The following is a 13,909-nucleotide window of genomic DNA, read 5'->3' as shown; positions in this document are numbered from 1 at the left end:
TAGCACCACCCTGTGGTCAAAATGAAGAATACAACAAAATCTGCAGTTCAACATTTTTAATCTAACCAGGAGACAATAAAGCATAAAATAAGATGATTCAGGCAGCTATGAGTCATGTTTGTTTTCTCTAATTGAGTTTTAAGATTTAAACTTTAAAGATATAATTATGGAAATCATCCTAAAATGATGTCATTCAATATTTGTTCCTCCGTTCAGCTGAATCGTACATATTTTAAAGGGGCACTATGTAGCCTAGGTTTAGTAGTGAGATGTGCAAGGCAGAGGAGTGAAATAATTTTTTGCTTTATTTTCTGAACTAAATACACACACTTTAATAAAAGAGAAAAATTAGAAAAATTATCTCTGCACTGACCCCCCACCCCACCCCACCCCCCCCCCCCCCCCACACACACACACACAACAAAAAACAGGAGACTTTGAGTGTCACTGCGGGCACACCACCATAATTTCTCATGTAGCTTTTATATCTTTAGACTGGTTTCCAGGGACCAAATTTTCCTCTGAGGACAGTTTGTGAAAAGAGTTATGAAGACATGAGCAGGGGCGGCGGCTGTGGATCAGCGGAAAAGTCGAGGGTTCGATCCCCAGCTCCTGCAGCCAGATGTCCGATGCGTCCTTGAGCAAGAAGCTAAACCCTGAATTGATCCCTCAGCTTTGTTGGCTGCATATGATTAGGATTAGTTACTTCTGATGGCTGCCTCGACCATCAGTGTGTGAATGTGTCATGTGACCTGCTGTGTAAAAACGGTCTGAGTAGACAGAAGACTAGAAAAGCTGTAGTCCATTTATCATTTACAAAAACTACATTCTCCTACTTTCACATTTCTCTACCAAAAAAGTCCACAGTGCACCTTTAAAGAGGAAGTTGTTTAAAAGCAGGTTAATGTAACAAATCCACAAAAAGGTGAAATGCAGGCTGAAAAGAAAACCAGAGCTATTTTTGTGTTGTCATGTTGTGACACTTGTATTTTAATGTATCCTCAAATAGTCTTGTGCGGTTTTATGTCATTGAGTGTTGAATATTTTATACTCTGTTCACCAAAAGGCCCAACTGTAAGGACACGAACTGGACACAAGCAGAAGCTGGAAACTCTCTGTGCATCACATCCGTTTCATGCTTTCCACTCAAACTGTGCTGCATTGCATCAAGCCTATTAAAGTATTAAAGGTAGCCTAATGAATCAATCACAGCAACGCACACAGAATCAAAGTTTCCTTTTAACTGGTGGTGAGGCTCTAACATGGTAGTGCTGCCACACTATAGCGCTGCTTGCTAATGTTCATTAAATATTTGTTAGCACAGATCTATAAATATCACATGTCACTGAATGGCTTCAGAGCGGCGCCACTGCTGCTAACATGACAAAGAGGAAGAAATTCCAGCTTTGCTGCTCTTCACAGGCCTGGCAGAGCTCTCTCCTCCTTTCCCTCCTTTCCTTCCTTCCTTTCCTTATTCCTTCCTTCCTTTCCTAACTTAAGTGTACAGTATATCCTTAATGCAGGGGACCGTTTCAAGATACGTTAATGGTTGAAATCAGCTGTCTATCACAACTTTGTACATAAACTAATCGATTCAAGATATCCGAGAGATGAAGCTGGAAGGAATTAAATAAGGAATCAAGGAAGGAAGGGAATAAAGGACATACGGCTGAGGATGTTGGACAGTGTCCCAGTCTTTCTTCAGAGCTCAACCATGAGAGACAAATGTCTGAAAGAATCAATTATAGGCCTGCTCCCAACCCAGCGCTCCTGATTAATGAATAATTAAAGCTGCTCGGTGCAGGACTATAGCATAATAATATAAGATTAAACATGGGTCCAACAACATGACTCTACTAATGTGAGGTTATGAAGACACAGCCTCTGTTCATTTGGACTCTAATAGATAACTGTAAACTTATTACTGAGTGATCTGGATGAATTAGAATTGAACTTTTCTCAAACTCAGTCATTTTAAACCGGTTTACTTTCATATTTGGGGGAATGAAGGGACGCCTTTCTGAAAATGTGAATGTTTATTCAACTCTTCTAAATTGTCCATGTGGAAGAGGCACATACAGGTGAAGCCTGGCCCTCACTTTAATGAATTTAAATAGAGAAAAATAAAACTGGCTGTTTGAAATCATGAATCATCAGCCTTGAGTTTTAAAAGGGTTTAAAGGGTGCATTATTTATAATCATTATCATTATTATTATTATTGTGTATTTTTTTTATTTATTTTTTTTACTTTATATTCATTTCTATCACCTTCATCATCATCCAGAAGAGGAGTCGGTGCATGGGATGATGAACTATCATCCTCAGAGAGACGACTGTCCTGCAGAAAGCACTGACATATCTGTAGACGTTTTTTAATTTATTTATTTTAAAGATATATAAATAAATTGGGAACTGGGGGGGTGGGGGGGGGGGAGGCTTTGCCCTTACAAGTCCAAGGCGGGACTGTGGTCCATTCTCACCGCCATCCCCGCTGGTATTTGTAGTGCGACCCTGCTCGGCATGTGTCATGTTGACATGCGTAAAAAACTACACTTCCCCAAAGCTGTCACGGAGCGCTCCCGCCTCCCATTGGCTGCTCGCTCCAGCCGCAGCCCCAGAGAATGAATGAAATTGAAATAGCTGCTACATTACATGTACAATACCGGGCTCTGCAGTGTTGCATTCTATCATACTATATCAAAATGGCCACAGCGGTACAGAACCCCCTCAAATCGTAAGTACATCACATCTCCTGTTCGTTTGCGCTTTTTGTTTTTGTGCATGCTGTCAGTGCAGTTGAAGAGCCTTTAATTCCCTGATATTTGTCAGCATGGCTACAGACTCATCTATACATACGATACAGAAAGCAGGGATAATGTCAGCGGATGCGGATCAGCCCTGAAGAAAAGTTCAATTTGAAGCTATCGGGGTTTCTGCTTTTTTGGCACGAGGGGATTATTGTGCGCTCCGATGCAATTCCTATAATCATTTTCCCTGAGCCAACAGCAGCGTGTGTGCAGGGATATGGAGGAATGCTGGAGGTAGATTTGGGTGACCCGGTATGTCCCTTGCCAGTGTAGCCAGCCAAGATCACGGTCAAAGCCGGACTGAAGAGGCAGGCTGGCCGGGAGGCAGGGAGCTCAGATGGCATTACGGTACCTGTGTGTGCACATTTTTGGATAGATGGGGGGGGTAAACAGGTAGGGCTCGCGTTTAAGGCTGCAGTGTTACCTTTACTGCCGGACCTTTCTAAAATATATGCTGAGGTAAATATACGCCGCTGTACGCCATCAACTCCGACACTTTCATTTTCGGCGTCTGTAATAAAGCCTGTGTCAAATATGATTTTTTTAAAGTCAAGGTGCGTTTTGCCGGGTAAGGATTTCAACATACGCGTATTTAAACGGGAGGATTTCCCGTGAACTTTCTCTTGTAATCATCCCCTTTGTGCGGGATTTTGTTGTTTTTCTGAGACTGCATTCAGCGGAATGCAGACGCCTGCTGCCCGCCTGGGCTCCCGGCCAAAAAGGTGGCTGATGTGCGTCTGTCAGCGCGGTACTTAAACAAGATCGAGCCGTGAACGAAGCACCACAATAACTCCAAGATAAACATGCAACCGATAAGTGTGTGAGCACTGTAAAGACCCAGCTTAGGCAGTTTGAAACAAAGAAAAGTCAGAGACCTGTGTGCAATGGCAGGGGATGGGAAGGAGGTGCAGCACAGGTTTCACCTGAGAGACTGCCTGCTTCTCCATCTGACTGTCTGTCTGTGTGTGTGTGTGTGTGTGTGTGTGTGTGTGTGACTGTCTGTTTGTCAGCCTCTCTGAGATGCAGACACAGGCGACATTTTCGTGCAATTTCATGAACGACTGGCCTGTACGTGCCTGCTTTGAAGAGCACTTCACAGGAGAGAGGAACCAAGGATGGTGCTGATTGGGAAACTGTGCCCTGCACTGATTGAGTGTGATGCTATTTCAGTGTTTGTGCCAGATGCATTTACTCATACTGTAGCACACACCTTTGTAATAGAGAAGTTAAGCTATATAGATACTGTCTGAGGTGTTTTAATAAGCTGCTTTCATGTAACGTTGTGCGCTGATGGGACAGTGAATGGACAGGTGGATGGAGGCTGTAATGTGGGACCTTTGAGCTCGGCGCTGTCTCTCCGCTTCCCTCCTCATCCTCCTACTTCACTCCATGGGATGCTCATCCAAGCAGAGCACACAAGGGTCCAGATTGTTCCCAGAGGCCTTCTCTGACACCATGTCAAGAGGATTAAATTGACTGATTTGCATATGGGATAGAGATCGATGGGCTACCAGGACAGAGTGTGAGGCCAGGTTGGGATTTTTCTAACAGGAAGAAGTAAGAAAGTAAAAATAGGTTTAAAGTGATGGATTAAAAAGAGGATCAGGAGCATAATGAAGAGTGTCCAATTATTCACTGATGGTGCTATATAGTGATTTTAAGAGCTTACAGTTAAAGGAAAAAGGAGTCAAGGATGAAGATTCAGGTGGCTCCAGGTTTCAGTCAGGCATCTAACAAGGCCACAGCAATCAGCGCAGCTTTTAGCATCTACACTATATGTAATTGCCATCGTTGTGCCATATGGGTTTAACGTTCTAGTTATTACACTGAGATGGGCCTTTTTAAAACAAGCCATGCTAATTAGCATGTCTATAAACAAACTTGCTTTCAGGGGCTTAAAGATCGCAGTAAAATGGGCCAAATGTGGGGACATGTTGCTCAGTGTCCGTCTTACTTGGGCCGCTGGTTTTTGTGCCTTCATTTTCTCAAACATTTGTTGAATCAGAGCAAAAAGAAAAAAGGCTGAAAAATGGATGCTAATTCTGTGGGAAACATTTACAGTTGTTGCTCACTGCGCCGGACGATTGCGAGAGGGCTGTGCAGTGTTTAGTGCGGCGGGATATCTGAGGGATAAGTGTGTGAGTGTGCATGTGGAAGTACAGTGGAGGGTTCATCTGTGTGCGAAGGCAAATCAGTGGAGGAGAGCAGCCAGCTTCAATCTACTGGGCATTTCCCTACCAGCCCTCACTCCTTCTGTCTCTCTGCTGGATTAGAGACCTGCTTAATCTCTCTTTCTCTCCCTCTCTCCTCTTCTTTTCTCCCCCTCTCTGTCCTCCTATCACCCCTGCTTCCCCCCCCCGTCCTCCACTTTCCCTCCCTCCTTCTTCATCAATTTCTCCATCCATCACTCTCTTTTCACCATCACCCTTTTGTTCAGCCATTTCCTCTCTATTTCGCATGCTCCCTCTCTCTCTCTCTCTCTCCCTCTCTCTCTCTCTTCCTTTTCCATTTTCCTTCTCTTGCAGGCCTCAAACCATCTGAGCCCTCCAAGTCGCTTCCCCTCACCTCACACTACTCCCAACATCCCCCCCCGCCCCCCATCACGCTTCTGTACATTGTGAACCAAAACATGTCAGCGCTTAAATATTCAGCAGAAAGTAGTGAAGGAATTCCCTTTGTTTCTGCTCACATCCTTTTACATGTTGTTAGACGTCCTATTCCTGGATGCATTTTCGGTGTTGCACTGCAAAGAAATTGTTTATAGTCCACAGTTCACCCCAAATTATACAAAATTCCCATCTGTAGCATCACAGAGTGTGAAAATGGTAACAAAGAAGGTGCGAGAGTCCAACCTTAAAGAAGTTGCATTCGACTCTGATCACCATTAAATTCTGAAATATTTGAGTATTTCTGTCGTTTGAGTTTTTGACTTAACGAGTCAGATTTGAGCCGCACAGGTGTCACTTAATGTGGCCTATATTTCAGTGTTATTACGTCCTCGTGCTCGTCAGGGAGGAGATGTAGATAATAGTGTGTGGTGCTATTGTGGCGGAGAGCCTATATAATATTATTTCTGCCCTGCCTGACTGAGCCCGGCTCAATGAGTTCTGTGTATTAACCGGCTATGTGTGCAAACAGACCCACGTGATGGTTAAAAAACCACAGCCGGAGCATCCATTTCTAGATCTTTCTCTCTCTTTCGGTCTCTTCCTTTCATTCCCTAACTCGCTCATTTGTGCGGCATCATCCGTGTGTGGATGGAGTCACACACACACACACACACAGAATCAGAGTGGGAAACACACACACACACACAGTTGTACTCCTTCATTCCCATTTCTTGCGGTTCCTTCTTCGTTTGTAAGGGAGTAGGCCCGGGGTCTGATGTTTTTTAGGGTATTTCTATTTTCGAGTTATTCCTTTCATCATCCCCTTATTTAGATTTCTATGTGTTTTACTTTCTTTTTATTAAGAAGGCAGGATGGAGAGAGAGAGAGAGAGAGAGAGAGAGAGAGAGAGAGAGAGAGACATAGATAAGTATTTTTAGCTCTATGACCTATTTCTCCAGTGCTACCTAACTGACTGTCAGTCAGCTCCTCTGCTTTGGGACCTTGCGTGACTTCAAACCAGGAAATTTGGAAATTGTAGTTTGTTTAGTTGCAACTTGTAGTCCGAATGTAAAAGATGTAGTGGAGGAGGGAGTGAATTTCTCCTCTCCTCAGCATTGCTTCTTCTCTCTTGTCATTCCACATTTACATTTCTTCTGGTGTCTTTGCGTGTCCATTGGATTCCTATTTTGGAGTTGTGGGTGGAGTCCTCACAAACCATCAGCTGTTTCCCTCTGCAGCACTTTAATAAGGATGCAGACTGGGGGGGGGGGGGGGGGGGGGCAGAGGGGACTAAGAAAACACACGCACTCGCACACACATGCACTCACGCGTGCACATCTAGATTCAGTCGTAGGGAATCCATCGCCATAATAAGAGGCCAAGTGCAGTGGTGATAAATCTCACCTGAAGGAGCTGTTCGGAGGCAGATTGCCTTACTCTGATGTACTGCCCTCAATACCCACTGCAGCTATAGCTACATGTGGGTTTATATATATATATATATATATATATATATATATATATATACTCACACATACACCAGGTCTGCATGCATACAAAAATATATATGCATGCATGAATGGGTATATATTAATTCTGAAATTGCAAATACACGAACAGACACATGCACATGCGCAGACGTCCACGGTTCACAGTTTTATAGTGACTTCAGGGTAACCACACCCAGTGGACGACAACGAGAGACCCACTCAGGAAATATAATGAACTCTGGATTACAATCACACAGCGAAGGTTACACAAAGTTCTGACAGAAATGACACGTTCCTGAGTTTGCCCCCCCCCCCCCCCCCCCGTCTGCCGTTAGATCTCTCCTCATGTTCCAATATGCAAGCAGCCAGTTGCAGATACACACCCACACACATTTACACACATTGCCCAGATGCATTGCTGTGACAGCAATTCAAGGAAACTGACATTTTCCAGCTGGTAGTGTGGCAGACGTCCACTCCTGCACACACACTGACAAACACACACACACACACACACACACACTCCTGTCTGTCCAGCTGTCTGTCTGACACAGTGACTGTGTGGCCTTTTTTTCTTTGTGACTGACAAACACTCAGATACTACACTTTAGTTTGTTTCATTCGAGCTGGACTTTGTTTACCTCAAAGTGTATCTTCACACTCTTTGTACAATATTTACAACAATCTGTGTGTGTGTGTGTGTGTGTGTCCATGCATGCGCAGGCTGCAGTGTACGTCATATAAATGTAATGATCTACACATTTTTCTGTGAATCCGTCAGATTAAAGAAAAATAGCTTCATGCACAACACACACTCACACTCGTGCACAACCAGACAATTTGTGAGAAAAGGAAGAAGACCAATCATTTCACTCGGAGTGGAGTGAGAGAGAGAGAGAGAGAGAGAAAGAGGGAGAATAAATTGAATTGAGGGTGGTGAGGATGGGGGGAGGTGAAGGGGAGGAGGAGGAGGGGGGGGGTCTGTAAGGGTGATATTGCATAGTTTAATCTGTTGAGTTCAGCCATGGAAAGGCTTGGAGGGGGGGAGGGGGGAGGTACAGTAGGCTGCCTGATATTAGTTCTCCACTGTGCACACACAGCTCAATAGGCCAGACTAAGCCAACGTGTGTAAGTGTGTGTGTGTCTGTGCAAGTAGCAGCACAGATGGACAATGGTGGACGATGACAGGTGTGTGGACCAGGTGTGCAGACTCCACTATGTAGACACAAGTGTTTTAACAGGCTTTAATCTAAACTATACACACACACAGCTAACAGCCATGGTCTCAGTAGAATTTTACGAACACATCTTAAGTGCAAATCATTCCCCGACAACCTGCCGTCAGCCCTCATCTTACACGTGGACTACTTACAGTTTAATTACCTTCTTCCATCCAGCTGGAAACCATCGCTCAAATCAAGTCCTTTGTTGGCATTTTCTAATCATACACTAATTTTTTATCATTTCCTCATATTTCTTACTGGCTTGTCCAATGATGTAATTTCACCTCTAGGGGGAGCCCTCTGTTTCCATTTTGGTTAGGGGAGCAGCTAATTGGTGTGGCTAATTGCACTGTAACCAAAAAATGCTGCTGGCTGTGTGTGTGTGTGCGTGTGGAGCAGTGTGTGTGTTTCAGTAAAGTGTGGCTGCAGCGCTGGACTCAGTGTGTGCTGAAGTGGACTTACTCTGCTGGATGGGACTTGAGGGATCACCCAGAGACCCAGACAATAGCTTACCTTGGGTGGGCTTGGTGGGGTGGCTGTGCTGTTTAGGAAAGCCGTATGTCTGCCGCTGCCTGTGAGGAGCACAAGTGTGTGTGTGTGTGTGCGTGCGTGTGTGTGCGTGCAAGTGCAAGTGCACCCTCCCGAGTACTTCATATATATGATGCATGTCTGCTGCCTGTCAGGAGCATTGTGTGTTTGTGTTATCAGTTTTTTCAGTGTTTTCATGGAGCCCTCTTCCTCCCTGCTGTTTGCCTAGCACAGGCTGAGGCAGACAGCTCAATGTGGGCTTAGGATTCACACACACACACACACACACACACACACACACACACACACACACACACACACACACACATGGCGCTCTTTTTGCCTTTCTTCATCTAGTTTGGTTTAGTCTTTGCAAATGTGTTGTTTGAGGTTCCTGATGATGTCTACGTTCTGTTTGCATCTTTGTTTTATTTCAGCATACCTCCTTTTATCCTCTGCTTTAATATTTCATATTCACCACGAGCATGCCATTGTTGCATATGCTGCTGTGTGTGTGTGTGTGTGTGTGTGTGTGTGTTCGTGCATGCATGTGCACAAGTGTCCTTTCTATTTTTTATGCCCTTGCACTGTGCAGGCCTGATTGTCATTTCCATCATGTCTGCTGGGTGCTTTTGGTAGTCAGCTCTGGTTTGTTGGAGAGTTGGCACTGTGCCAGGTAATTCCTAAAGCTGCTAGTATATCTCCCTGCACCAGTGGGTCCGTGTGCATCGATAAAATGGGAAGCAAAGCTGGAATGAACCTGAGGAAGAAACACAATGAAAATGACTGTAATGGCAGATTGTGTTTAGATGCTGGATGAAGTGCATGACCACTGTGTTTGTGCAGAATCAGTTTGGAGCGGACTTTATCGACTGTGCGGTCGGCTGATGGGCAGCTTGGTTTCTCTGCGCTTCTCCCTGTGGTTTGTGTTTTCACTAACTGCTTGGTTGGTAGAACCACAGCAGCCACAAGCAGCTTCCCCTTCACATAGAGAAAAAACACTCTGTTCATTAGTACCTTATCCTCCTTGCCTGTTAAATAAGTATTGTGACCTTACCAGACGGGAAGGCTTAGAGCACCCTGTCAGTCTCAGATGAAAACACTGTACAGACTCCTGTAACTTCAACAACATCGAGCGATCGGCAAGTCAACATGAGAAAGACAAAGTGACCTGTTGTTTGCACATTGTTCTCTTCATTCCCTCGTGATCTTCTGACTGTAAATCCAGCCTTCCATGATTGCACTCCGATGCGTTTAATGCTTGAAAAAACAGACCAAACGCTGTGCACACGGATTCTTGAGTTAATCAAGCGTTAAAGTTATCACTCCTGGAGAAACCTTTCACTACTTTCACTTACCGCTGGTATAAAAACTGTTTTGTTAGTTTGAATAAAGACGCTTTGGGTTTTTCATGTTTGAACTTTTTATAAGCTAAGCTAACATGCTTTAGCTTCAAATTGACTGTACAGTAACAGAGGTGGTATCAACTCGTTCCTCTTCAGCATTTTGGAAAGAAAACAGTTTAGCTTGTTTTTCCCTCTTCGTTTCCTTCAAGTGTCTGCTCAGCTGATCATCCAGAGTTTAGCGAAGGTGCTGACATGTTTGCCTATAAGAACAAATGGAGATGTTCTGATTAAATATGCGTTTTGGTGAAAAAATAAGTCTAATTTTATATCAAAAATTCTGTATTTTGTCTGTAGCCAAGTGGTTAGTTGAAATCAGGCTGTGGCTCCTTTCCACACTCTTTTTCTCACCCTGATCTCCGACTCTATCTTCCGTCCTGTAAAGGCATAAAACAACCCTTTTGTTGTTGTGGAGATACGCCCATCAGTACATTTGTTTTCACTGAAATTCATGCTTTTATTCTTCATCCTCGGCCGGTGTTAAGCTGCATGTTTTAGTTGTGCGACACAATGTCAGCGTTCTGAGTTTAGTGTCCCCGATGTTTGTTACTCCACCACACAGTCAACTACAGAGGGAATATGACAGGAATCAGAGTGTCATTATGGACACAAACAGGCTGTATGCTTGTGATCAGTCACGTGATCAGTCGTTTAACTGGACTTCAGAGCTGACAGTTTAAAAACGGATGTTTTTCTCTGCTGCATATTTAAAGCGACTTTAGAGCTGCTCATAAAGTTTGTCTCGGAAACAACAAGTGAGGGAATGTTTTCACGCTGAGACGTCTTCTCACACGTGGTCACCAGGCTCTGTGATCACAAACGTTTCTTACCTGCATGTCTCCCTCCTCCCTCCCTCCCTCCCTCCCTCCCTCCCTTCCCCTCCCACCACAAGTTTCTTCTTCCAACTTTTCCTTTGCGTATCTCCCCCTCTCAGCCTCGTCCTCCTCGAGTGCCTCAGCTCCTCTCCACGATGTTCCTCCAAACAGGCAAACAGTCATGCTGCTCTCTTATCACAATATAACGAGATTGGGAGCAACCAAATTGAAAGAAGCCATTTTCTACAGCTGTCAACTTATTATGGAAGAGGGGACCGACTTATTCCAGTGCCACTGAAGGCAGAGGAGGAGAGGGAGGGATGGAAGGGAGAGGGTTTGAAGTGAGAGGAGGTGGAGGGGTGAGCTGTTTTACATTTTGAATGTTTTCTCCTTTTTCCAACTCTCTTTCATTCTCGTCTGGTCATTCATGCAGCCAGAAGTCCACGATGGGTTTTTTTTATTTTTTTAATTCACCTTGATCCAACATGTTATAGCTTTTAAGGGTGTGTGTTTTTGTGAATGTATGCTAATGTTTGAGCACCTCTCCTTGTGCTGGAGAGAGTGTTCTCTCTCTTTATGAATATTTATATGCAGAAAGTGGATTGATTTGCGATTGAGGGAATGGTTCCCTCTCTGGTTTGTGTTATTGCTACAAACTCTGATTTTCAATCTCAGTATTTAGGTGTTGATTTTTTTTTGTTATTTGACTCGCTGCCTGGCTGTAATATCTGCTTCTTTTCGACCTCCAATCGGGATCAGTTCATTTCTGTGTATTGTAAACTTCACGCAGGAGAACTGGTGCAGCGCTAAAGCAAAGTGAAACAGGATGAGAAAAAGTCCTGGTGCTGCATCCCAAGCCATGAAATACTCTCATCAACGTACACACAGCTGACGGCGCTCGCTGAGATGTACACAAACAATTCTCTTCAGCAGAAGGCAAGCGGCTTATTCCCAACGACACGTTAGCAGACATGAGCACAGCATGGCCCACATATTGACGCCACGATCACATCCTTTAAATGTCACACGTCCAGCGCTGGCCCGCGAGGTTGCAGATCTGGTTTAGGAGGTTTTGAAGATGCCGTGCACAAGCTGTCAGAGCACGCGAGCAGCTGCTGGGTCTGATGGTGGAGGCGAGCGTCCTTATTTTCATACCGGCCGGCTGATTGTACTCGACAAACTCCTTTAATCACATTTAAGGACATTAAACTGTAAACAGTCATTTGTTTAATTAATTCAAGTCACACCTTTGTAGTCTGATGATGTTTGTCTGCTTTTCATTTATGAAGAACTGATTGATTTTGGTGTAGACTATTAGGATGATGCGATTTAGTTTAGTTCTAAAATTAATATGTTCTTTTAAAAAAAAAGTTTTTTTAATTAAGAAATATTTTGTGCTTTTAACGCCTTTATTTTAGAGAGAGGACCGACCAAGCAGCAACCACCAGGGTTGAAAAACGAAACTGATGCCAAAGTTCAAAACCCTGCAGTTCCTGCAGTGTCCACTAGAGGCTGGCTGCAGCAGCACAGGAAGTCACATACACACCCATTCAAAAAGCCTGTTTTTACAGCAGACATGAACATGTTTACAGCCTGCTTCAAAAAACCAAATAGGTGTGATTAGCTCATGTCTCCATGGGGGGGGGGGGGGGGTTCGGGTTATTCCTAGTAAGGCGTGTAGCTGACCTGATTGACAGGTGGGCGTGGTGGCTTAAAGGCTTAAAACCCGCCTCAGCTCTCAGCCTGTCGTTAGCTTGACTCAAAGTTAGCCTGAGACAGCATTTCCAGTACGGAGACCGCCATCCATGGGACTCCAGTGCCCCCTGCAGGGGACACACGGGGGACTCCAGCGCCCCCTGCAGGGACACACAGGGGACTCCAGCGCCCCCTGCAGGGACACACAGGGGACTCCAACGCCCCCTGGAGGGACACACGGGGGACTCCAGCGCCCCCTGCAGGGACACACGGGGGACTCCAGCGCCCCCTGCAGGGACACACAGATTCAAACATCTGGCTTCAAACACTCATATTTACAGTTTCTGGGTAGACTCAGAAATCCGGGCGAGAGAGAGAGTGCGGAACAACATGCCCGCTCCTGACCCCTCCAGCCTCTGTGAATGGGGCACGTGCACTAACCAGTAGCCTACTGGTGCACTTTTAAACCTTAACCCTCTTAACCATAAACCAAATCAGATATTGATTGATTTAAACATCCTCATTCATCAGGGGTGAGGACTAGCTTATTTAATTACAGGGGAGCTTCAGTGAGTTTACATTTAAAAGTCTGTTTACAGGTTTCTGGGAGTATTGCTGCATACAGATAAAGCCTTCAGAGAGCGCAAACTGACATCTGAAAATATGTGTCAAGTGATGTCACTTGAGTCGACGTTGGTTGTGGCTTGAGGCGACGAAAATAAAAATGTAAAAAAAGAGAATCTGGGGGTGTTGAGTTAGAAAGAAGTGAGCATATCAGACCTTGTTGTCCCCTACTCATCTCTGCTGGAGGCTTGCAGCTGGAGGCTACATGGCCTACTGCAAACACAACACAGATCTCCAACTGAAGGCTTGTCAGTCAAGGTGCATTGTGGGTAAAGTGTGCCCCAATTTGTCGAGAGAGAAGACTAAAAAGGATGTTGTGTTCTGTTGTGTGTAAAGCTCAAACATTGGTTAAAGTGAAACGTCTGTTTGCTCATCCATCCGTTATCTACACCACCTTTCCCATGTGGGGTTGCCAGAGGCGGGGTTACACCCTGGACTGCTCGCCAGCCAATCACAGGGCTGACTTACAGAGTCAGACAACCAGCCACACTCACATTCACTCCTACGTGGCAGGTAAGATGTGTTTGGACTGTGGGAGGAAAACCGGAGAGAAGCCACACCATGCACGGGGGAGAACATGCAGACTCCACACAGAGAGGCTCCTGACAGACGGGGATTCAAACCAGCAACCTCCTCACTGTGAGGCGACAGCGTTAACCACTGCAGCACCATTTTGGCAAAAGATATATTTTAATTAATTCAGAGAAAACTTTT

The 13,909-nt window shown here is 44.8% G+C and overlaps 1 protein-coding gene across 3 annotated transcripts in view; it reads left to right on the top strand.

Annotated features, from left to right (window-relative positions):
* The first annotated feature begins 2,688 nt into the window (after window positions 1–2,688).
* The window catches only part of dpf1 (double PHD fingers 1), a 44,911-nt gene continuing 33,690 nt past the window's right edge, over window positions 2,689–13,909 (top strand). The window contains exon 1 of one of the 3 annotated variants that reach the window (XM_079353349.1): window positions 2,689–2,735. In XM_079353349.1, the coding sequence (XP_079209475.1) occupies window positions 2,704–2,735 (32 nt within the window). In that variant the 5' untranslated portion in view covers window positions 2,689–2,703. Of the gene's footprint in view, window positions 2,736–2,893; window positions 3,157–13,741; window positions 13,835–13,909 lie in introns of those variants that run through there. The other 2 variants (XM_079353348.1, XM_079353347.1) reach the window with 2 other exon arrangements.

This window comes from Symphodus melops, assembly GCF_947650265.1.
Source record: "Symphodus melops genome assembly, chromosome: 10".
NCBI lineage: Eukaryota > Metazoa > Chordata > Actinopteri > Labriformes > Labridae > Symphodus > Symphodus melops.
The sequence above is the reverse complement of the archived record's forward strand: the minus strand, read 5'-3'. Positions and strand labels throughout refer to the sequence as shown.